This window comes from Motacilla alba, unplaced genomic scaffold (genome assembly GCF_015832195.1).
Source record: "Motacilla alba alba isolate MOTALB_02 unplaced genomic scaffold, Motacilla_alba_V1.0_pri HiC_scaffold_28, whole genome shotgun sequence".
In the NCBI taxonomy this organism is placed as follows: domain Eukaryota; kingdom Metazoa; phylum Chordata; class Aves; order Passeriformes; family Motacillidae; genus Motacilla; species Motacilla alba.
In genome coordinates this window covers 4,922,872-4,946,757 of record NW_024037374.1, presented here as the reverse complement: position 1 = coordinate 4,946,757, position 23,886 = coordinate 4,922,872, and the positions used below count along the sequence as shown (strand labels likewise).

At 49.4% G+C, this 23,886-nt stretch overlaps 2 protein-coding genes across 2 annotated transcripts; one reads left to right on the top strand and one right to left on the bottom strand.

Moving 5' to 3' along the window:
- Window positions 1-502: 502 nt before the first annotated feature.
- LOC119696429 (olfactory receptor 14J1-like) lies at window positions 503-2,166 on the bottom strand. Its single transcript, XM_038126163.1, has one exon. The coding sequence runs from the start codon at window positions 2,164-2,166 to the stop codon at window positions 1,462-1,464; it is 705 nt and encodes a 234-aa protein (XP_037982091.1). The 3' UTR covers window positions 503-1,461.
- A 19,173-nt stretch (window positions 2,167-21,339) lies between these two features.
- Window positions 21,340-23,886, top strand: LOC119696430 (olfactory receptor 14I1-like). The gene is made up of 3 exons (XM_038126164.1): window positions 21,340-21,505; window positions 22,749-23,065; window positions 23,426-23,886. Exons 2-3 carry the CDS (start codon window positions 22,772-22,774, stop codon window positions 23,735-23,737), a joined length of 606 nt encoding a protein of 201 aa, XP_037982092.1. The 5' UTR covers window positions 21,340-21,505; window positions 22,749-22,771; the 3' UTR covers window positions 23,738-23,886.

Here is a 23,886-nt window from a genome sequence, read left to right as displayed (position 1 = left end):
CTCTTCTGATCATGTCTGCCTTTTTTTCCTAATTGTGTATTATGCATGAAATATTTTTTTCAGCTACATAATACTATTCTTTTCCCTCTACCATTGTTATCTGACACAAAAGACCTCCTCTGCATATGGATCCAGGTCACCTGCATAAGCAAACAAGAAAGAATTCAACAGGAATGATTTGTCTCTGCTCCCATCTCCTCTGGAGCTGCAGGTGCAGCCCCAGCTCTTGGCAGGGCTCAAGGGCTCACAAGCTCAGCTCCCACACAGAGAACTTGCAGACCCTGGGGTGCTCTTCCTGGCCCCTGCACGCTCAGCCAGGCTGAGATGGACACTGATGGTTTCTGTGCCAGGCTCTCTGAGCCCAGCCCAGCTCCCTGCAAGCTCTGCCAGCTGCCCTGAGCTCTGGGCAGCACCAAGGGCCTCTCCCCAGCCCAGCCCAGCCGGCTCTGGCCCCACAGCTCTGCTCAGGCCAGACTGCTCTGGGCACTGCCCCACGGCCTCAGCCCCTCTCAAGGGCACAGCAGCAGCTGCAGCTGCCACAGGACTCAGCCCCAGCATGGGGGAACGGGCCTGGCCAAGGGAAAGGAGGCTCCCTGGGTGCCCTGCTCTCCTCTGCAGGAGATCCTGAGAGCTCTGCAGCCCCTGCTGCCATCCCATCTGCCCAGGGCAGCACAAGAGCCCCGGCCTTGGGGCCCTCAAGAGCTGCTCTTGCTCCAGGCCCAGGGCCCATCCCAAAGCTGGGGCAGCCACAAAGCTGTGCCCATTTCTGTTCATTCCTGCTCTCATGAGGATAGTACAAAATATTTTACCAAGTGGTTGCATATTCATTTATTTCACCTAAATTCAATGTGAGACTCCCTGCTTACACAATATCTCTGCATCACACAAGCAGGAGGGATAATTAAGTTGAAGGGGGTGGATAATAGCATTTCTTTTAATATAACAGAATCAGAAGCAGAAAAATATTAAAAATATACTTAAGGGCAGGCTTGGCCTCTCATGACATGCACTGAGAGCTTCTGACAGAGGAAAGCAGGCCTTCCGGGGCTCCTTCTGGTGGGTTACCTCTGCTGGAGTCCATGTGCCTACCAAGCCGCTCTAGCACTCCCCTGCTTGGCTGGACAAGGGAGAGAAAATAATAGGGGAGACAAATTGTAGATTGAGATAAGGCAGTTTTCTATAGCAAAAGAGGAAGTTTCTACATGCACCAGCAACGAGGAAAAAACCCAATAATTTTATTCTCTACTTCTCGTCAGCAAGTGATATTCAGCCACTTCCCAGGAAGCAGAACTTCAGCAGGTTGAGTGGTTGATCAGGAAGATAAACACTGTAGACAGGAAATGCCCCATATTCCTCCTCCTTCCTTAGCTTTTATACCAGAACTAGTACCATACAGTCTGGAATATGCCTTTGGTTAATTTGGGTCACTGGCCTGGTGTCCCTTCCCAGGGTCTGACCCACTCACAGCCCCTTGATGGAGGGAGAATGCTGAGAGACAGCAGGAGCCAAACCGGGGGTGTGTTTCCAGCTCCTTTCTGGCTCCCAATGCAAAGCACTGTGAGGGCTGTTATGGGACAATGAACAGGCTGAAAAGCATCTAGTCATGGCTTTCCTGAGAGATTCCTTGAGCTCCTGGTTCCTCAGGCTGTAGATGAGGGGGTTCAGGGCTGGAGGAACCACCGAGTACAGAACTGACACTGCCAGATCCAGGGATGGGGAGGAGATGGAGGGGGGCTTCAGGTAGGAAAATGTGTCAGTGCTGAGGAACAGGGAGACCACGGCCAGGTGAGGGAGGCAGGTGGAAAAGGCTTTGTGCCGTCCCTGCTCAGAGGGGATCCTCAGCACAGCCCTGAAGATCTGCACATAGGAGAAAACCATGAACACAAAACAAACAAAAGCTAAACAGAAAGTGACCACAAGAAGCCCAAGTTCCCTTAAGCTGGAGTGCAAGCAGGAGAGCTTGAGGATGTGTGGGATTTCACAGAAGAATTGGCCCAGGGCATTGCCCTGGCACAGGGGCAGGGAAAATGTATTGGCTGTGTGCATGAGAGCATTGAGAAGGCCACTGGCCCAGGCAGCTGCTGCCATGTGGGCACAAGCTCTGCTGCCCAGGAGGGTCCCGTAGTGCAGGGGTTTGCAGATGGACACGTAGCGGTCGTAGCACATGATGGTGAGAAATGCAAATTCTGCTGCAATGAAAAAGGCAAAGAAAAATACCTGTGCAGCACATCCTGAGTAGGAGATGGTGCTGGTGTCCCAGAGGGAATTGTGCATGGCTTTGGGCACAGTGGTGCAGATGGAGCCCAGGTCAGTGAGGGCCAGGTTGAGCAGGAAGAAGAACATGGGCGTGTGCAGGTGGTGGCCGCAGGCTACGGCGCTGATGATGAGGCCGTTGCCCAGGAGGGCAGCCAGGGAGATGCTGAGGAAGATGCAGAAGTGCAGGAGCTGCAGCTGCCGCATGTCTGCCAGTGCCAGCAGGAGGAAGTGGCTGATGGAGCTGCTGTTGGACATTTGCTATGTCTTGGCTTGGATATCTGCAGAATAGATAATTATGGAATACTTCAATTTCTGGAGAATTTTAAATATCCCAGCACAACTTGGGGGCACTTTCTGCACACCTGCCTGCCCAGGGCTCTGCTGCCTGGAGCTGGCTCTGCCAGCAGCTGCTCCCTGTGCCAAGGGCTGGGCCCTGCCAGTGCTGCCCGAGCCCAGCCCAGCCCTGGGGGCTCAGCTCTGCCCTGCAGACCCCTCCCAGCACAGGGCACTGCCCAGGGGCAGCTCTGGCTCTGCAGGCTCTGATGGCAAAGTCAGAGCAGCCCTGAAGAGGCTGGAAAAGTGATACTGCTGCTGTCTGTAAGGGACTCTGTGTTGATTTCTGTCACTGCCTGGTGTATTCAGATTTGAGAGATTTTTTTCAATTTTTCTCAACCAGAAATGAGACATGAATATCTATGAGCACTTTCCCATCCAGGCAATGCAGAGATGTAGATTTAAAAAGCAAGATTTTTCTCTTTTATGCAGCCCCTGCCATGCTGTGCAACCTGTATAATTTACTAGGAAATGCCCTGGAGGTAAATGTCATGCTGGGAGCAGTCCTGAACAATGCAGCATCCTCACCACACAGAACACTTCCAAGCCTCACCAGCTGTCTCCTTCCACCCAGATCTTGTCCCCCAGTGCTGGGAGCAGTTCCCAGGGCTGGCTGAGAGCTGTCCCTGTCAAGCAGCAGAGTCCCTGCCCCAGCACAGAGCCCTGGGCTGCAGGACCCTGCTCTGCAGGACAGCCCTGGGCACCCCTGGCTGCTCTGCACAAGAGATGATCAGAGAATGGACTCACAGAGTCTGAAGGCATTGGGATGTTCCAGCTTTAGGAGATCGCACCAGGAGCTGCAGCTGCCTTGTCCTGCAGCCAGAGGTTCCTGTCTCAAGGGCTGGCAGGGATTCTCCCCCAGTCACTTCTCAGCACCTTCCCAGCCCTGACTGATTGAAGCTCTCTGTGCCTCTGTGCTGTGCCTGGGGTGGCTGCAGGCAGTGCCCCAGCCCTGCTGGGCTGGGAAAGGAGCTGCTCCTCAGGAGAAATGTCTTTTTGAAGCTTTCCTTGTTTTCAAGGATCTCCCACTATTCCAGGAGCTCAGCCCAGCTCAGCAGCACAGCAAAAGCACAAGGACTTTAATGAGCCTCTTGGGGCTTTGGTGTTGTTTACATCAGACTCAGTCCCTGAGAGAGTCTTCAAAAAACTTCTCAACAACTCAAATTTAGATTGAAACTCCAAAGTTTCTTGAAGTTTTAATGGGTTCCACTGAGGGACACGACTGAGAAAGTGTCCCCAGGTTCCACTTAGAGCAGAACACTGGAGGCAGTGATGACAGCTGGGCACAAACAAGGCCAAGGTGTCTGTGGTGCTGAGCAAAGCTGGCTGTGTTTCAGGAATGCAAAGGGCCAAGGCCTGAGCCCCAGCCCCTGGCCAGGCAGATGCTGTCCCTCCCTCCTTGCTCAGGGCTCTTCCCGGGATGGGCACTGCCATGTGGGGATGTTCACTGGTGAGGTTCCAGACGATTGGAAACTGGCCAATGTGACACCTGTTTATGAAAAAGGTAGGAAGGAGGATCCTGGTAATTACAGGCCAGTTAGCCTGACCTCAGTACCAGGAAAGATAATGGAACAGTTCATACTGAGTGCTATCACACAGCACTTACAGGATGGCCAGGGTATCAGACCCAGCCAGCACGGGTTTATGAAGGGTAGATCATGTCTGACCAGCCTGGTCTCCTTCTATGACCAGGCGACCCTCCTGGTGGATGCAGGAAAGCCTGTGGATGTTGCCTATTTAGACTTCAGCAAGGCCTTTGGCACTGTCTCCCACAGCACACTCCTGGAGAAGCTGGCAGCCCACGGCTTGGGCAGGAGCACTCTGTGCTGGGTTAGGAACTGGCTGCATGGCCGGGCCCAGAGAGTGCTGGTGAGCGGCGCTGCATCCAGCTGGCAGCCAGTCACCAGGGGTGTCCCTCAGGGGTCCGTGCTGGGACCAGTTCTATTTAATATTTTTATAAATGACAGGGATGAGGGCATCGAGTCCTTCATTAGTAAATTTGCAGACGACACTAAGCTGGGAGCTTGTGTTGATCTATTGGAAGGAAGGAGGGCTCTGCAGAGAGACTTAGGTCAGTTGGATGGATGGGCAGAGTACAACAGCATGAAGTTTACTACATGCCAAGTTCTACATTTTGGCCACAAAAATCCCCTACAACGTTACGAACTGGGGACAGTGTGGCTGGACAGTGCTCAGGCAGAAAGGGACCTCGGGGTGCTGGTCGACAGCCGGTTGAATATGAGCCAGCAATGTGCCCTGGTGGCCAAGAAGGCCAATGGCATCCTGGCCTGCATTTGGAATTGTGTGACCAGCAGGAGCAGGGAGGTCATTCTTCCCCTGCACTCGGCGCTGGTGAGAGCGCATCTGGAGTGCTGCGTCCAGTTCTGGGCCCCTCAGTTTAGGAAGGACGCTGAGATGCTGGAGCGTGTCCAGAGGAAGGCAACAAGGCTGGTGAGGGGCTTGGAACACAAGCCGTATGAGGAACGTTTGAAGGAGCTGGGGCTGTTTAGCCTGGAGAAGAGGAGGCTTAGGGGTGACCTTATTGCTCTCTACAGCTTCCTGAAGGGAGGTTGCAGACACGTGGGGGTCGGTCTCTTCCACCGGGCAGCAAGTGACAGAACACGAGGACACAGTCTCAAGCTATGTCAGGAAAGGTACAGATTGGATATTAGGAAAAAAATTTCATTGAAAGAATAATTAAATACTGGAATTGTCTTCCCAGAGAGGTGGTAGAATCACCATCTCTGGATGTGTTTCAAAAAAGACTGGACATGGCATTTGGTGCTATAGTCTAGTTGAGGTGTTAGGGCATAGGTTGGACCTGATGATCTTAGATGTCTCTTCCAACCTCATTATTCTGTGATTCTGTGATTCTGTAAAGCTGAATTTTATGCTCTGCCTGGTAAATACAATGCCACACCTTCTCCAGAAGGAGAAGAATGGGCAAACTGCAATTGGTTTAATTTAGAAACTGTTATTGATAGAATATGTTCTTTAAAACATGAAACAAAATTTAAACTGGGCAAAAGTAAAACCATCCTCTGCTCAGTTTTGGGAGCTTGTCTCACAGCAGCCATAGAAACTCGCTTTAAGTGAAGAAGTGAAGAAAATGCTATCATAGACTCCTTCCAAAACCTAGTGGAAGTTTTGCAAAAACAATTAGATGAAGAAAGCAATGAAAATAATTTATTACGGGCTGCCTTGAGAGAGGAACATGTTAAAAATTCACGGAATGCCAATTCCTCAAAAGAAACAGAGGAGAAGGAAACTCCCCACATAAATCAAAATTACCCTCCAAAAGAATTAGCTCTGATAAAAAATAGTGGGGAACACTGTTGTTCTAGCATGAGACCTCTAATTAAAATAGAATGCAACTATATCAATGACGAGCATCTTGACCTGCACATAACCACCAAAGAAATCCCGTACACTGCTACTGAATTAACAAAACTTGAAAAGTGCTATGGGCTTCTCCCCCACAAATCTGAAACAGAATACATATGTCAAGTGTCTCCCACCGGGGGAGGACAAATTCTTTTGTCAGAACAAGAAGCCGGTGGGTACCGGGGACATGGGGTGTTCTTAACAACGGGAGACAGACGAATCCCATGGTCCCTGACTCAGCGGGCAGCTCATTGGGCAGGGGGGCTTAACCCCTTGGAAAGGGGAGACCTTTTAACCATAGCTGGTACCCCTGACCAACACCTGGAAAACATTCACAAAGCTGCTTGCTTGCAAATGATGCATGAAAGAAAATCAACTACAAGCTATGAGTTATCAATGCAATCACCTGTAAAGCCTGAAATTATGACCTCTTTAATTCAAGGGCTTCCAGGAACACTTAAACCTACAGCAATTTTCCCTCAAAAAAACATAGCAGCTATGTCTCCTATAGAAACACCAGATAAACTTCTTTGTAGCCAGAATGACCCATTTGTTGCCTCTCGGGACTTGCTGAGAAAGGGGATGAAATGGGATTGGACTCCTTCTCAGGAGGAAGCATTGCGACTGCTGATTTTTGAAGCAACAGCTCACCAAGCACTGGACCCTATCCATCCTACAGATCCCTTTCAGGTGGAGTGGGGATTTGCCTCCTCATGGCTATCCCTACACTTTTGGCAGCAGGGTCCCGAGGGTCCGACAAAGCCTGTTGGGTTTTATTCCCACGGTTTCAAAGATGCTGAGAAAAGATACACTACCTGGGAAAAGGAGTTATGTGTGGTTAGCTTAACTCTCATAGAAGTAGAAAAAACTTACACAAAATACAAGAAACTGAGAGCTTGGGTAGCAGCCAAAACAAACTTGCTTCTGTGATTAAAGCAACCCCTCCTTTCTCCCCCACTTCTGCTAACGGAGAGGGGGAAGGCAATGCTCAGGTTGAAAAACTGTTAACTGTTTGGAGTATTTTCCAATGTGAGGGACAGAATTATTTCCTTGTCTGTATTTACACTGAGTCCTATGCTGTGTTTATATTTGGGTTGGTCCAGGCTGATGCTTTTCAAAGAGCTACCAGAGATAATACTGTTAAAGCAATGCAAGGAGGGTTTGGAATGTCCCTAAAACCACAGGAAATTCAATCTGATAATGTTTCTCACTTTACTGTCAAAGGTGTGCAGGATTGGAAAAAAGGTGCAGGGATTAAGTGGACTTCTCACACCCCTTACTATAGATGGGGGTTAAATGGCTGTCCCAAAATCACTGCTTTTTGCCCAACAGCTCCAAGCATAATTCCTTCACTATGGAGACCAGATGCCTTCAAGAATCCAGCATATTTCCCTGGACAACCTGTTTTGGTGGACTCCCCTGCTGTAGGGGAAGTACACCTGGTGTAAAAAACCTCTCTGACTATTCCATCATTCTAATTTCTCCTGCCTCTTTGTGACAGGATTCTGTTGTGGTTACTTTTACAGAAGAACTCTGAGGGACATGAAGACCTGATAAACCATGACAACACTAGCATTGGATGACAAAAATAATGTTCTCCCTTCCCTTTATGGTAATACAAGGTGATGCTGTGACAATACCATGTAAATTAATTGAGCTTAAATAAATTGGCTGCCACAACTAGAGATTTGACCAAATTACAGCAACCACTGCAGTCATCCTTATTGGCTCTGGGAACACAGCAGTGGCTGCTATCAAACATTTTGCCAAACTGGGAGAAGGTAAATGTAAACGATCCCAAATTGGTAATTGATGCACTCGGTGCTACACAAAACAATGTTTCTTTGGCTCTCAGCTGTATCCAGGCACAACTGTGGATGCAGTCAGTTTCCGCCTCAGTTATAAGAGAAGGTGAAGAAGGCACCTTTCCTACTGAAATTCCAAAAATAATTTGGGACAGTGCCACTGGCTTTGAAAGAGAATTCCAATCCTGGTGGAACCTGGTGAATTTTACCTATGACCCCATTTCAAACACAGCCACAGTTTTTGTGTTAACCATAAGCAATGCCTCAGTGCATTTGGTTTTTCCTATTATTGCATTAGGGCTGAACCACGGCGGAGCTGTTCTCTATCCTTCCGAGCATAGGGAATGGGCCCGCCGCATTGGTGACAAATGGCAAACTGTCAATTTGGAATCCTGGATTGCCCGAGAACAACAAGGGTTCCTCTGTGAAAGCAATGCAATCACAGCTCAAGATATTTGTTTAGACACAGAGCAAAACATCTGTCATTTTGAAATTCATCCTAACGAGACTTCTAAAACAGTTTTAATATACATAGGCAACGGATGTGCATGCTTTAGAACTGCTTGTGATATTGTATTTGTAGAAGTTGTACTGTGGAGAGTTTTGTGGACAGTTGGCTAGCTGAAAGAGGCCATTTAGACGTAATACCCTTGGTTAAGCAAGGAGATAGGTAAAGGAGCCAGCAATCAGTGTCCATATAAGGCAAGGACACTGTGCCCTTGCTGCAACAGTAGAAAAGGGAGGGAAGATAGTCAGCTAGAAATCAGCTAGAAATATGAAGAAAAGCAGAAAAGTCGTAACAGTATCACTATAAGAATGCAGAAGTAGGTGTAGTCGATTGATAAGTAACTAACCAATAATGAGCTCGCCTTTTGCAATATGTATTAGCCTTATTAACACCAATATAAATATGCGTGTCTATCAATAAAGTTTGAGGCTTGTTGTTCATCATCGGATGTGCAAGTCTTCCTTTATCCGTCAAATGGTGACCCGAGCGACGTGATAGAAAACGCCCGCCACGGACGGATGAAGTAGGGTTGGGTTCCTATCGCAGGGGGAATGGTACAAACAGACCGGCCACTGGTTTGCGGTCTGCGGTCCCCAGGAGCTGTACAGACAGTCCTGGCCATACGTGCTGCCGGAGCCTGGGAAACCTGCAACAGCGCTGACGAAAAAAGGTATGGAGAGGCAAGCAGCATATGATTTATTCACTGCCTTTTTACAGAGAAGGCAAGTAAAGGAAATAGATTTGCATAAGGAATTGCCAGGATTGTTAGCTTATGGATATGAAAAGGGGTTTTTTCAGAATCCACATACAGTGCATGAGCTATCAGAATGGCGTAAATTTGGGGATAAGTTGTGGGAGGCTACGTTGGAGGATGATAAAACAGCGAAAAAGTTTGGGAAGTTATGGAAGGTTGTGCATAATGAGCTTTTACAGTATCAGGCAGAAAAGAAGGCAGCGGAGCAAGCATCGGTCGCTCAAGATAGAAATAGAAACTATGATAAGGATTGGTTTCAGTCTGCTCCGTTACCTCCTGCAGTTAATAGTGTTGTCCTGCCCCCCCGCCTCCTGCTTCCAATGCCGGAGCCTCCGGTGAGCCATCAGCGCCCCCTCAATCACTAACACCCCCGAAGGGGTCACAGTCCTGCCCTAAGCCACCTATAAATTCACCCCCGTCAGGTAATGAGCCGATTCCTGGGGCGAAAAGCGACCTAGCGGAGGCCATTGCCAGGGAACGGAGGGAGGCGTGGGCGGCGCTGGCCAAGGACTGTTTGGATAAGGGGGACAGGGGGTTAATGGAGGCAGCCTCAGCGCTGGCATTCCCGGCAGTTTTTCAGCCGGTTGCGGGGGGAGGAATGCAAGTAACAATCACTGCTCTTGACTGGAAATTGCTATCACAGCTTAGAGCGACTGTTAGCCAGTTTGGAGTGACGAGCGAGCCGGTGAAGCAAATGCTAGATTACATTTGGAGTACGCAGATACTTTTGCCTGCTGATTGTAGAGGGATAGCGAGATTGATTTTTACACAACATCAGCAACTGCTGTTCAATGCGCACTGGCAAGCGCTGGTTAATGAGTGCGTAGCCACACCAAGACAGCAGGGAGATCCTTTGCATGGTGTGACAGCAGATGAATTGATGGGATTGGGTGCATTTATTCGCACAGAAGCACAGGCATTGATAGGACCGGATAAGTGTAGAGAGGCTATGAGGTTGGTGAGGCAGGCTATAGAGCAGGTGAAGGAGCCGGGTGGTGTACCAATGTATATGGGGATTAAGCAAGGACGAGATGAAGCATTTGGCACGTTTATAGATAGAGCTGCAACTGCTATAGAAAAAGCAGGGGTGCCGGAGTATATGCGAGGTGCACTATTAAAACAATGTGCCCTTCAGAATTGTAATCAATCCACAAGAAACGTATTAAGCACCCTAGGGGCGAACTGGTCCATAGAGGAAGCATTAGAGAGGATGGCCCAAATCCCTACTGGGACTCAGGCATTTTTAGTGGATGCTATTAAACAACTGGGGGAGGGTCTTCAGGAGCAAGCAAAAGCCTCTCAAAGCCAGGTGTTAGCTGCTCTTGCACCTCTCCGAGTCTCCGCAGCCGTAACCCCAGCACCGAAAAAATGCCCAACAAAATGCTATCGGTGTGGGGGGAGTGGTCATTTTCGCCGAGAATGCCAAGCCGGAGGAGTGTGGTGCCAGTACTGTCACTCGGATACCCACAACACAGCTGCCTGTCGTCGGCGATCGGGAAACGGACGGAGGAGCGCGCAGGACGGCCGCGCCCGGACACAAATCGCCGCCGTGACATCAGCTCCACCTGCAGTCTACAGCCAGCCACCACCAGCAGCCTCGGACCTGACCTGGCAGCAGCAGTAAATGTTTCCATCGTAACCACTCAGCTACACAGGATACCTACAGGAGCCTATGGACCATTACGAATTCAAGGCAAAACAATCGGTGCTTTGCTGCTTGGCTGTTCCTCAGCATCCATGATGGGATTATTTGTGTTACCAGGGGTGATCGACGCAGACTATACGGGAGAAATACAAATAATGGCATGTACTCTTTTTCCTCCGGTTACCATTGCAAAGGGTCAGCGTATTGCTCAATTGGTGCCTCTGCCACAGCTTACTGCTAGCATTTCCCCACGTGATCAGAAGGAGCCAACAAATCCGGGATTTGGATCCACAGGAATTACTTTGCTGACTATGAACTTGGGGGAGCGACCCCGCAAAAAGGTGGAATTAAAATTTCGGGGACAAATGATTGTCCTTATGGGACTGTTGGACACAGGAGCTGATACTAGTATAATCAGCCCGGAGCATTGGCCCCGTCAATGGCCACTTTACCCTTCAGCGGATACCCTAACAGGAGTGGGAGGACTCACCCTTGCCAGTAAGACGCCGTCTTTGCAAGTAAAGGTGGATGGACAATGGTTAACTACAGTTTTCTCGGTAGTCACACTACCACCTACAGTGCAGTGCCTTATTGGTCGGGACATTTTGGCTCAATTGGGAGTGGTACTGACCAACGAGCACCCTTTGGGGTAATTGCCATTGCTTGGACTTTCCCCATTCCACTCACATGGAAAACTAATACGCCTGTGATGGTTAAGCAGTGGCCTTTAAAAGGGGAGAGTCTCATGCATGCCCATCAGCTGGTGGAAGAGCAATTTAAACAAGGACATCTTAAATTGTCTACCAGCCCATGGAATACTCCTATTTTTGTGATTAAAAAGAAGTCGGGGAATTTCCGTCTTTTGCATGACTTACGGGCAGTTAATGATCAAATGGAACCAATGGGGGCCTTGCAGCCTGGTTTGCCAAACCCTGCCATGATTCCACAGGGGTGGCCATTGCTAATTATAGACTTAAAGGACTGTTTCTTCACAATAGCCTTGCATCCACAGGACACCAAGAGATTTGCATTTACCCTGCCAGCAGTTAATAGAAATGGACCAGATCAGCGTTTTGAATGGACTGTTCTTCCACAGGGCATGCGCAACTCCCCCACTTTATGCCAGCTGTATGTCGATGCTGCGCTACAACCCCTGCGCCAAAAATGGCCTCATTGTATCATCTATCATTATATGGATGATATATTGTTCAGCCAACCTGAACCATTTACGGATCTACAGGTGGAAATAATTCAGAAGGCGTTATTACAGCGCAACCTGGTAGTTGCCCCTGAAAAGATTCAACGCTCAGCACCATGGAAATATTTAGGGTGGATCCTAACTGAACAAACTATTGCTCCCCAAAAATTGGAACTTACAACTCACATAAAGACATTGAATGATGCACAGAAATTACTTGGAGAATTACAGTGGTTGAAGCCGATAGTTGGGATCCCTAACCACTTATTGGAGCACTTACGACCCTTGCTTAAGGGTACGGACCCTACTGCACCGGTCACCTTGACAACGACACAAAAGGATGCGTTGCGGGGTATTATTGACTGTATTAGTTCTGGGCAGGTTGTGCGCCGGAACCCTGATTTACCTGTTGATATTATCTTGTGGAATAGTCCTGTACATATTTTGGGTGCTTTATCTCAGCTTGAAAAGAAAACGGGGGAGCAGAGGGTATTAGAGTGGCTCTCCCCACCATTACAGCAGCAAAGAACTTTAAGAACAAAAACTGAAATGGTTGCGTCTCTTATTAAGAAAGGACGCCTCAGAACAATTCAGGTTACAGGAGCGGAGCCAGCTGTAATACGGTTACCAATAAAAAAGGAGACACTTGACTGGTATTTACTGAACTCTGAGGAGCTGCAGGATGCCCTCCTAGCAGCTGGAGCCGTTATAGAGACGGGCAAACTACACCCTAGCCCTCTCCAATGGATGATAGAATGGGACTGGATAACAAAGCCCATTCGAAGTCCGTCACCAATAGCAGGAGCTATCACAGCTTTCACGGATGCTGGCAAGAAGTCCAGAAGGGCAGCTGTGACATGGAAACAGCAAGGGCAATGGCAGCAGCATCTGCTGGAAGCAGATGATAAGGACAGTCTCCAGACATTGGAACTTTTAGCTGTAGTATGGGCAATGGTTAACCTAAAAGATCCTTTGAATGTGGTAACCAACTCCCTCTATGTAGCAGGAGTAGCTTCCCGAATTGAGGATGCCACCGTAAAAGAAGTACAGAATAAAAGACTGTATGAGTTGTTATTGCAGTTAAAAAAGGCAATCAGGCTAAGAACGGAGGCCTATTCAATTATCCATATTAGGAGTCACAAATGGGAACAGGGCCTAGGGGAAGGAAACGCGAGAGCTGATAGATTAGTGATGACTCCTGCCATGCAGACCTCGCCTATCAGTAAACACGTATTAGCAAGAGAGGCCCATAGTAAATTTCACCAGAATGCAAAGGGATTAGCCAGAGAATTCAAATTGCCCATTGCAGAGACTAAAACAATTGTTCGTTCCTGCCCCATATGCAGTCATCACAATGGGGGTCAAGGTTTAGGAATTGGGGTAAATCCGAGGGGGTTAAGTTCAAATGAAATCTGGCAGATGGATATTACCCATGTTCCAAGTTTTGGTAGGTTGAAGTATGTGCATGTGAGCATTGATACCTACAGTAAGTTTATTTGGGCTACTGCACAGACAGGGGAGAAAGCTGTTCACGTGCAAAGGCACTTATGTAGTTGCTTTGCAGTAATGGGAGTCCCAGGAACAATCAAGACTGATAATGGTCCAGCATATGTAAGTACCAGGATAAAGAAGTTTTTTGCAACCTGGGGTGTAAAGCACATCACAGGAATCCCTCACTCCCCCACAGGACAAGCAATTATAGAAAGAGCTAATGGGACTCTTAAGAGATATCTAGAGAAACATAAGGAGGAGGGAGATCCCCTGACCCAGTTGGTTAAAGCGTTATTTGTGATAAATCATTTGTATGTGTTTGGGGAGGATGAAGTGTCGCCAGCAGAGAAGCATCATCAGAAGGAGGATGCAAAACAAGGAGTAAGGCAAGATGTTTGGGTGCGATACAAAGATCCCAAGTCTGGCATCTGGCAGGAGCCTGCTCGGGTGTTGTACTGGGGAAGGGGATATCTTTGTGTTTCATCTCCAACAGGTCCCCTGTGGATCCCCGCCAAGTGGACTCGAGCGGTACCGAATGCAGAGAACGATCGAGGCCCTATCGGTGGAAGACAGGGAGAGGGTACAGAACAAGCTGACACTGGTATTGCGGCCCTATTTACTGCGACTTGAACCTTACTCGGATGAAGTACGACACGCCTGGTTTCACCCTCCTGACGACTGGATCGAGTGGTGTCAGGACATTATAGTACAAATAGAAGCTCCCAGATCGCAACCTTGCTGGGCTTGTGGGAAATAAAATTGTGCAGCGTGGATCGCGCTGGACTGTGGGGGCTGTGATAGAGTATTTTGGTTAGAGCAATCAACTGTTTAGCAGAACTGGTGCCCAAGCTGTCAGTTCAACTCAAACTTTCAAAACTCGTGGCAAAGAGCTCTAAGAAAATATACAGGACTTAATTTAGGGGAGGCATGGGCCTTGTTTGAGGCCCCAGAGCAACTTATATTAGCTTATTGTACTTGGCGGCTTAAAACATTGTGTGAATAAGTAGAAAAACAGGTGCGCACTAACATACTAGCATACTGTTGTCGAAAACTGGTGCCCCTCACACAGAGCTCTGTCGTTGGGCCGGTTGAGGAGGACTGTGGGGTTGAGGAGGCACTAGACGAATGTATTAAACAACTTAAGACTTGCTCTCTCGGTTTCAGAGGAACTGCTAAGTTGAAAAAGGGAAAGAGGGAGCGAAAGAAGAGAAAATGAGGATTCTTGTTTTTATGGAGCTATTATCCTGTGTGTTTGGGTTTACCCAGTACAATTCACCTCGTGAAAATATTTGGGTGACATTTGCTAACATGATTAAGCAAAGCTCCATATGTTTAAGCTTGGGGGGGTGCAAAATCCATTTAGAACCTGCTTAGTAGGGCTTCCAGTATGGAATATAGAAGAGTTTAGACGTTATGTTAACAACCAGACCCTTAATAACTCAACTTTGTTGCAAGGGAACTGCAGTGCAACCCCAGGGCTGACACCCTGCCAGCAAGACGGGTGCTGGCATGGTCAAATTGTTTTGGCCTTGAATCACACTCTGGCTTCCCCGCCAGAGGAACTCGATTTTTTTGGCAGTGCTAACGCCAGTTTGAACAATGTTACAGGGGGTTGGTTTAGTTTTGAACCAGAAGATGCAGACAATTTTAACCAGCATGGAAAATACTGGGCAACCTTAAATTCCCGCCTTGATTCGTCAGCCGTGCACAACCAATTGTATAGTCATTGCAAGGGAGTCAACCTTACGGAGCCAAAAGCACTACCCCCAGGAGTATTCTTGATTTGTAGGGATAGAGCTTAGAATGGAGTCCCCGTGAAACCGCAAGGGGGACCTTGTTACTTTGGGAAATTGGCCATGTTTCACCCCAATGTAACCCTCCTTATACAATGGAGCCAAAATACGACCAGGCGTCGCCGTAGCTTGCATGAGCTCAGTTGCGAGGGAATAGGACCACCTGCATTCTGGGGCGAACTGAGACAAGTGGTAGTAGCCACATTGTTACCTGGAGGGGCAGCTAATAAAGCCATGAATTTGGCCAAACAACTAGGCTGCTGGGTAAAAGACGAGCTGAATACCACCTCTCAGGTATTGGACATGCTATCCAAAGATGTGGAAAGTATAAATCATGCAGTACTGCAAAACAGAGCAGCAATTGATTTTCTACTATTGGCTCAGGGTCATGGCTGTGAAGAATTTGAGGGTATGTGTTGCATGAATTTATCGGATCATTCCACATCCATACATACAAAAATCAAGGAGCTCCAGAAAGGGCTGCACGCCTTAAAAGAAGAAGAGGGGTTGGGGTTAGAAGCGTGGCTAAAGAGTCTTGGATTAGGCCCCTGGCTGCGAACAATGGTTATGTATGCAATAGGGGTGTTAGTTGTTATTGTATTGCTAATGCTTGTGTTACCGTGCTTATTTAGTTGCTTACAAAGAATGGTTAGCCAAATGATGGACAAGGCCTGGCATACGACATTTCTGGCCCAAAAAGAAAACGGGGGAAATGTGGAGAGTTTTGTGGACAGTTGGCTAGCTGAAAGAGGCCATTTAGACGCAATACCCTTGGTTAAGCAAGGAGACAGGTAAAGGAGCCAGAAGTCAGTGTCCATATAAGGCAAGGACACTGTGCCCTTGCTGCAACAGTAGAAAAGGGAGGATAGATAGTCAGCAGAAATCAGCTAGAAATATGAAGAAAAGCAGAAAAGTCGTAACAGTATCACTATAAGAATGCAGAAGTAGGTGTAGTCGGTTGATAAGTAACTAACCAATAATGAGCTCGCCTTTTGCAATATGTATTAGCCTTATTAATACCAATATAAATATGCGTGTCTATCAATAAAGTTTGAGGCTTGTTGTTCATCATCGGATGTGCAAGTCTTCCTTTATCCGTCAAGTGGGAACCCTCACCAGGTCCTCGTTGGGACACATCAGATGGACTGAGTTGTACAGGACGTAACAATTTCCTTGGTTTAGGTTGCGGGTTCTCCTGAAGAACTGGAGTCCCTCCTGGTGGCAGCGATCATCGGAAATCTGCCGTCTGGGAATTGGGTTTCCTGGACAGTCAGGAGACCCTGACGATGCAGCTGGCCATTTGCTGTTGTTGCGCAGGGCCGCCTTGCGCTCTGCCGGCTGTTTCCCAGATGGTGCTGTGGCTGCTAGTTCTTAGATGGTCTTGGGGAAGGTACATGAGGTGAATTATATTGTGCTGGTGGTAAATGAGGGCAGTTGGCCTGGAAGTGTCCAAACTGGCCACAGTTGAAACATCTCACGTTGTTAATACTGATCATCGCCTTCCCCACCCCTTTGCTCACTGCTAATGCAAGGGTATGTTCTAGGGACGATGCCTTAGTGCATGCCTCGACCATCTGGGGAATGGTCGGTTCGGGTTCTTGAGGCAGTGCCCTAAGGACTTTCTTTGTCTCAGCATTAGCATTTGTCATTGCCATTTTTCTTAACAGTTCATCTCTGACATCTACATTATCAATTTGTCTCTCAATTGCCTCTCAGAGGCGATCTACAAATTTGATAAATGTATTGATGAAAAGTTCTGAAGGGGGGTGGTGCCATCTGGAATCTTTAAAAGCGCGGCTTTTGCAGCTGCTTTGATATCGTCCAAAAGACTGAGGGGTAGGATGGCCTGATCTTCGGGTCTGCTGAATTCCCCTTCCCCTGCCAGAGCCTCGACGTCTTCTTCACCCAACACACCCCCTAAATTATGTTTAGCACTGAGCGGTTCTAATAATTTTTTCCACTGCATCTCCCACAGAAGGAATTATGTGGTAGACAGCAACACAGTTGTTATGTGTCAGAACCCAGGACGTCTCTCTGATGTTCCTGGATGTTCTGGGCCCTGGCCAGGGGGGTCGGAGACCCTGGCATGCAACCAGAAACCCCTGTGGCTTTAAACCTGACCCATGGAACACTTTACCAACTTTACATAAAGAATTACAAGTCACATAAGTTTAGATAACACAGCAGAAATAATCACAGGGTAAAGGAAAAATTTTCAGGTTCTGTACATGGGGATTTTGGGCTCTGTACTTGGGGGTCTGGGTTTTGTACAGGGGGGTCAGGAGCTCCAAGATGGAGGGATTTGGGTGTGCCCTGCCCTTCTTCTTTCTTCTTCCTAACCTCCATGTTCATACAGTCAGTGTGTGATAGCTCTGAATCCATGTGCCTGCCCTCCACAGGAAGTTACAAATCCATGAAATCCTCACATAATTAAGCCATAAAACAAACTGGATTACAGCTACCCTAGCCGTAGTTATAGGACCCATGTTTAGATAAGGACCTGCAAATGGGAGAAATACAGCCATGACCACGTGCCACCCAAACCAAGGTAAGCTGGACCACATGGAGACACTTAACGAGGTTTCTAAAGCAGCACACAAAAATTAGGTTACTCAAGAACTGTTACTCCTTTCTTCACCCTTGTTTTCTTGATGCCCTCGGGCCCCACCATTGGGCACCAAAATCTGTCCTGCTTTGAAAAGACAGGTATCTTTGGTTGGGGATTTCAGGAGCCTCCCCTGAAACGGAAAATGGAAACCCCCTCCCTCTGAATTATTATAATTTTGACATTAAAAGGCTCTCAAGCAAAGATATGAGAATAGGAGTAACAGTTCTTTACTAGGAAAACGAAAAAATACAAATCAATAGCACAAACGGACAAAAAGCACTGACAGAGTCAGAATACAACCTGACACCCTGTTGGTCAGGGTGTTGGTAGCAGTCCCATTAAATGGTGAGTGCAGCCCTCCTGCAGTGACAGGTGTGGTTCTGTTGGAACAGTGATCCTGTAGAAGGGTGGAGTCTTCCTCTGAAGATCCAGTGGTGATGTAGCTAGGCCTGGTCTTCCTCTGGGAATCCAGCAGGAAAAGGCAGCTCTGGTGCCCCAAAATCTCTGATGACATCCAGGTAGGAGTGCTTGGCTCCTCTCTCTGGGGCGCAGGATCTCACAATGGGATGCTGTAATTTTATCAGTCATGCAGTGACACTCAATGGCCCATTAACAGAAGATTTCTCCCTGGAGGGAGGATGGGTAGTGGAAGAGATAAAGAAAACTGCCCAGTTAGCAGAAGATAACTGCCCCACCTGGAACAGATGGCAAATAGAATACACACTTAACCCAGGACATTTGGCCACCCAGGGCCCACCTCTCATCTGCCTTTCAAACACTGGGACCACGTGCTTTTCTTTCTCATGGGGAAAAAACATCTTTCAGTTTCAGGTGTCCATGGCTGAAGATGGGAATCCACCTCCAGAATTCCCTGTATCCAAGGATTTCTCCCAGACAAAAGCTGCCATGACTGGCAAGTCTGGCAGGCCTTGGTTTCCAAAGAGCTGTCTCTCATGTGCCTTTGAAACACTGGGGTTCTGTGCTTTCCATCCTAGAGAAAAGAACTCTTCTTCCTATCCAGGTGCCCATGGCCAAAACTGAGATTCCACCTCCAAAATTCCATATGTCCAAGGATTTCCCCCAGATGGAATGTGTCAGGAGAGACAGGTCTGGCTCTCTTGGCCTATGGGTGGCCGCCTCTCATCTTCTTTCAAAGCACTTGGACTTTGCACTTTTCTTTCATATGGAAAAACCATCCATCTCGACCAGGTGCCCATGGTCACAACTGAGATTCCACCTCCCACATTCTCTATGTCCAAGGATTCCTCCGTGACGAAAGCTGCCAGGACAAACAGGTCTGGCTGGCTTTGCCTCTCAGGGGCCTTCTCTTTTTGCTTCTGCCCCTGAAACACTTGGGCTCTGGGCTTTCCTAGCTATGGAAAAGTGTCATCCTTCTTATCAATGCAGAAATGGCCAAAATTGGGATTCCACCTGCAAAATTCCCAATATCCAAAAGTTCCTATCAGACGAACGGTACCAGGAGAGAGTTCGGGCAGGCCTTGGCCTCTGATTGCCACCTTTCATCTGGCCCTGAAACACCGGTGTTCCTGCTTTCCTTCCTATTAAAAAGAATTGTCCTTCTCCTCCAGGCATCCATGTCTGAAACTGGTATTCCACCCCTAAAATTCCCGATATCCAAGGATGGCTCCCAGACAAAATCTACCAGCACTGCCTAATCTGGCTGCCCATGGCCTTTGGTGGCTGCTGCCCATCTGCCCCTGGAACACTGGGGCTCGGTTGTTTCCTCCCTATGGAGACCACGATGACACTGTGAGGACCTGGTGGAACCACGGAGACCATTGTGACACTTTGGGGCCACGGTGACACCGCAGGGCTTCATGGAACCAAGAGACCACTCTGACACTGTGGGGCCTCGTGGAACCATGGAGACCATTAAGACCCTTCAGGGCCTTGTGGAACCAAGGGGCCATTGTGACACCTCAAGGCCTCATGGAATCAAGGGGCCACTGGAACATTGTGGGGCCCCATGGAATGAGGGGAACATGGAACAGATCTGGCTGATTTGGCCTCCCAGGGGGGACCTGACAGGTCCGGCTGATCTTGGAATGTCAAGGGCTACTTCTCATCTGCCATGAACCACTGGGGCTCCATGCTTTCCTTCCTGTGTAAAAGAATTTCCCCTCTTTTCCGACAACCATGGACAGAATTGGTACTTGCCCTAAAAAGTTTCTTGTATGCAAGGGTATGTCGCAGACAAAAACCTGCCAGCTCTGGCTGGCCTTGGCCTCTGGTGATCACATCTCATCTGCCTTGGAAGCACCGGGACTTGTGCCTTCCTTCCTATGGAAAAGAACCGGCCTTCTTGTCCAGGGCCCATGGCAGAAATTGGAATTAGGCGGCCAAAATTCCATCTATCCCAGGATTGCTCCCAGACAAAAGCTGCCAGGACAGACAGCTCTGCCTGGCCTTGGCCTCTGGTGATTTTCTTAGACTATGAGCAGAATGTTTTCATCTGAAACATTGCAATCTGCATCAACCCTCCCACCTTGGAGAGGGCCCAAAGATCTCCCAGGCTGGGGTTTGCAGGCCTCAAGAACATGACCCATATATGGAGGCTGAGAGCCCAGGGCTCAGTTGTGAAGAGACTGAGGACAGAACAGGAGTGGCCGGGCAGGGCTTGAAGGGTGAATTCAGAAATGGGGGAGCTTTTTCTCCATAGTGGAAAACAGATAGATAGAGAAATGATACCACAAATGCAGCAGGGGAGGTCCAGGACACAAGGAAAAAGAAATTTCCTCCATAGGGCAGGGCTGTGGTGCAACACGTCCCCCAGAAGGAGCCTGGGTCAGCCCAAGGCTTTGTGTGGGCAGGCAGAGGCAGGCAGGAGGCAGAGCTGTCAGCAAAGGAAGGGGCCAGCCAGGTGGGGCAGCCGGGGCATGAGGACAGCCTGCAGGGACAGAGGCGCAGGGCAGGGACACCGTGGCACAGCCTGGGCTGCACAGGGCACAGGCATGGGCAGCAGCTGCAAGGCCCTGACAGAGCCAACCTGGGCAGCACTTGGGCCATGGCTGCTGGCCCTGGGCCTGAGGCAGGAGCAGGAGACAAGTGACCCTTGCAGGCCTGGGGCCTCATTGCCTCCTCGGCCCTGCTCAGCAGCCTGGCAGGGGCCGCCCCATGCTCCTGCCCTTGCCATTGCACATCCCCACATGGCAGTGCCCATCCCGGGAAGAGCCCTGAGCAAGGAGGGAGGGACAGCATCTGCCTGGCCAGGGGCTGGGGCTCAGGCCTTGGCCCTTTGCATTCCTCAAACACATCCAGCTTTGCTCAGCACCACAGACACCTTGGCCTTCTTTGTCCCCAGCTGTCATCACTGCCTCCAGTGTTCTGCTCTACCTGGAACCTGGGGACACTTTCTCAGTCGTGTTCCTCAGTGGGACCCATTAAAACTTCAGGAAACTTTGGAGTTTCAATTTAACTTTGATTTCTTGAGAGGTTTTTTGAACACTTTCTCAGGGACTGAGTCTGATGTAAACAACACCAAAGTCCCAAGAGGCTCATTAAAGTCCTTGTGCTGTGTCTGTGCTGCTGAGCTTTAAAGGAACAGCTCTTGCCAGGACCAGCTCCTCTCCCAGCCCAGCAGGGCTGAGGGCTCTGCCTGCAGGCACTGAGGGGAGAGGAGCCAGGCAGAGACAGGCTGAAGGCAATCAGGATTGGGAAGACATTGAGCTGAGACTTCACCTGGGGAAAGATCTCCACAGCCCTCTACATGGTGAGTGTGTGGATACCGGGATAGATCCCCTGTGCTCCTGGAGAGATCTCCTGAAGCTGGCACACCCCACAGCCTGGGAGATGTGTCAGGAGGAATCTCCCAGTTTCTCTGTAGCAGAGGAAGAGGAGGAGGATGTGCTGCAGAGTGGGGCTGCCCTGGGCACCGTCAGAGGGACAGGGCAGGACGGCTCCTGCTGCCAGGGACGGCTGCAGGGGGTGAAGCTGGGGCTGCAGCCAGGGCTGCCCAGGGCTGTCCTGCAGAGCAGCTCCTGCAGCCCTCAGGGCTCTTGGCCAGCCCAGGGCATGTGCCACCTGCCAGGGGCAGCTCTCAGCCTGCCTGGCAGCTCCCCATGGATGCTGCAGGGGAGAAGTTGGAGGTGGAAGGAGCGACCCCCATCAGGGCAGATTCCTCCTGCTGTGGAGATGGTGCTGCATGCCCAGGGCTGCTCTCAGCTTTCTCCTAAAGGCAAGGGAAAGGGGCTGTCAGCTTTGTCTGTGTCACTGAGACTCCTGCTCTGTCAGCCTGGGCATCAGCAGATGTGCCTCAGATCTCCTCAGAAAGTGCCTCCTCAGCCTCCTCTCCCTACAGACAGCAGCAGCAGCACACCTTGGCTTGCAGCATCTCTGTTTGTCTGCCCTGCCCTTCAGCCCTGCTGCCAGGGAGATGCCCCTGGGCAGTGCCCTGTGCTGGGAGGGGTCTGCAGGGCAGAGCTGAGCCCCCAGGGCTGGGCTGGGCTCGGGCAGCACTGGCAGGGACAAGGCTTGGATAGAGAGAAACAGCTCCCAGTAGGCACAACTCCTGGCAGCAGAGAGCCAGACCAACCCGTGGCTTCCCTTCCTGTTCTGGGGCAGAGGGAAAGAGAGAAGGGCTTAGAGAAAATTATTTTTAAACTGAAGAATTCAAAAAGTCCACATTATTTTTCAAGAAAGTTTTAAGTGTGATGACACTGAAATAGAGAGAGGTGAAATGAGCAAAGGGCACCTTGGTAGTTCCAGCAGGTCTGCCTGCACTGGGGCACAGGGAGCCCTGTTTTCCCTCTGGGCTCCCTAGTGTTCAGGCGGAGAGCAATGAGGCAGTAATTTAGCAGCACAATCCCGAACTCAAAAAAGTTTAGCTGTTTAGCCAAATTCAGGAAGAATATCGGGCTCCCGGGAAGATAAGTAATTTTGTGGGGATTCCAAATAAAACCATAGGATTGACTCAAAGAGGTTGGTCCCAGTTTGTCAATGTCTTCTTTCAACAGTGCACGATGCCCAGAGTGAAGAAATGTCCAACAGCAGCTCCATCAGCCACTTCCTCCTGCTGGCATTGGCAGACACGCGGCAGCTGCAGCTCCTGCACTTCTGCCTCTTCCTCGGCATCTCCCTGGCTGCCCTCCTGGGCAACGGCCTCATCATCAGCGCCATAGCCTGCGGCCACCACCTGCACACGCCCATGTTCTTCTTCCTGCTCAACCTGGCCCTCAGCGACCTGGGCTCCATCTGCACCACTGTCCCCAAAGCCATGCACAATTCCCTCTGGGACACCAGCACCATCTCCTACTCAGGATGTGCTACTCAGGTATTTTTCTTTGCCTTTTTCATGTCAGCAGAATTTTCCCTCCTGACCGTCATGTGCTACGACCGCTACGTGTCCATCTGCAAACCCCTGCACTACGGGACCCTCCTGGGCAGCAGAGCTTGTGCCCACATGGCAGCAGCTGCCTGGGCCAGTGGCTTTCTCAATGCTCTCATGCACACGGCCAATACATTTTCCCTGCCCCTGTGCCTTGGCAATGCCCTGGGCCAGTTCTTCTGTGAAATCCCACACATCCTCAAGCTCTCCTGCTCGCACTCCAAACTCAGGAAAGTTTGGCTCATTGTGCTAAGTGCTCTTCTATATTTTGGCTGTTTTGTGTTCATTGTTTTCTCCTATGTGCAGATCTTCAGGGCCGTGCTGAGGATCCCCTCTGAGCAGGGACGGCACAAAGCCTTTTCCACCTGCCTGCCTCACTTGGCCGTGCTCTCCCTGTTCCTCAGCACTGGCACATTTGCCTACCTGAAGCCACCCTCCATCTCCTCCCCATCCCTGGACCTGGCCCTGTCAGTTCTGTACTCAGTGGTGCTTCCAGCCCTGAACCCCCTCATCTACAGCCTGAGGAACCTGGAGCTCAAGGATACACTGGGAAAACTGGTGACTGTATCTTCAAAAGCAATAAATTCTCTTTTCTTCTGCAGAGCCTTCAGAATGTAACTCTTTACAATCTCAGCCTTTTTTCCTCTCTTTTTCTATTTTTTCTATTGTAAGTTTTTTCTATTGTTGTAATGTTTCTCACAAAATACTGTAGTACTACTCTTAGCATTTCTACATGAATATCTACCTTTCTTTTGAAATACAAAGAT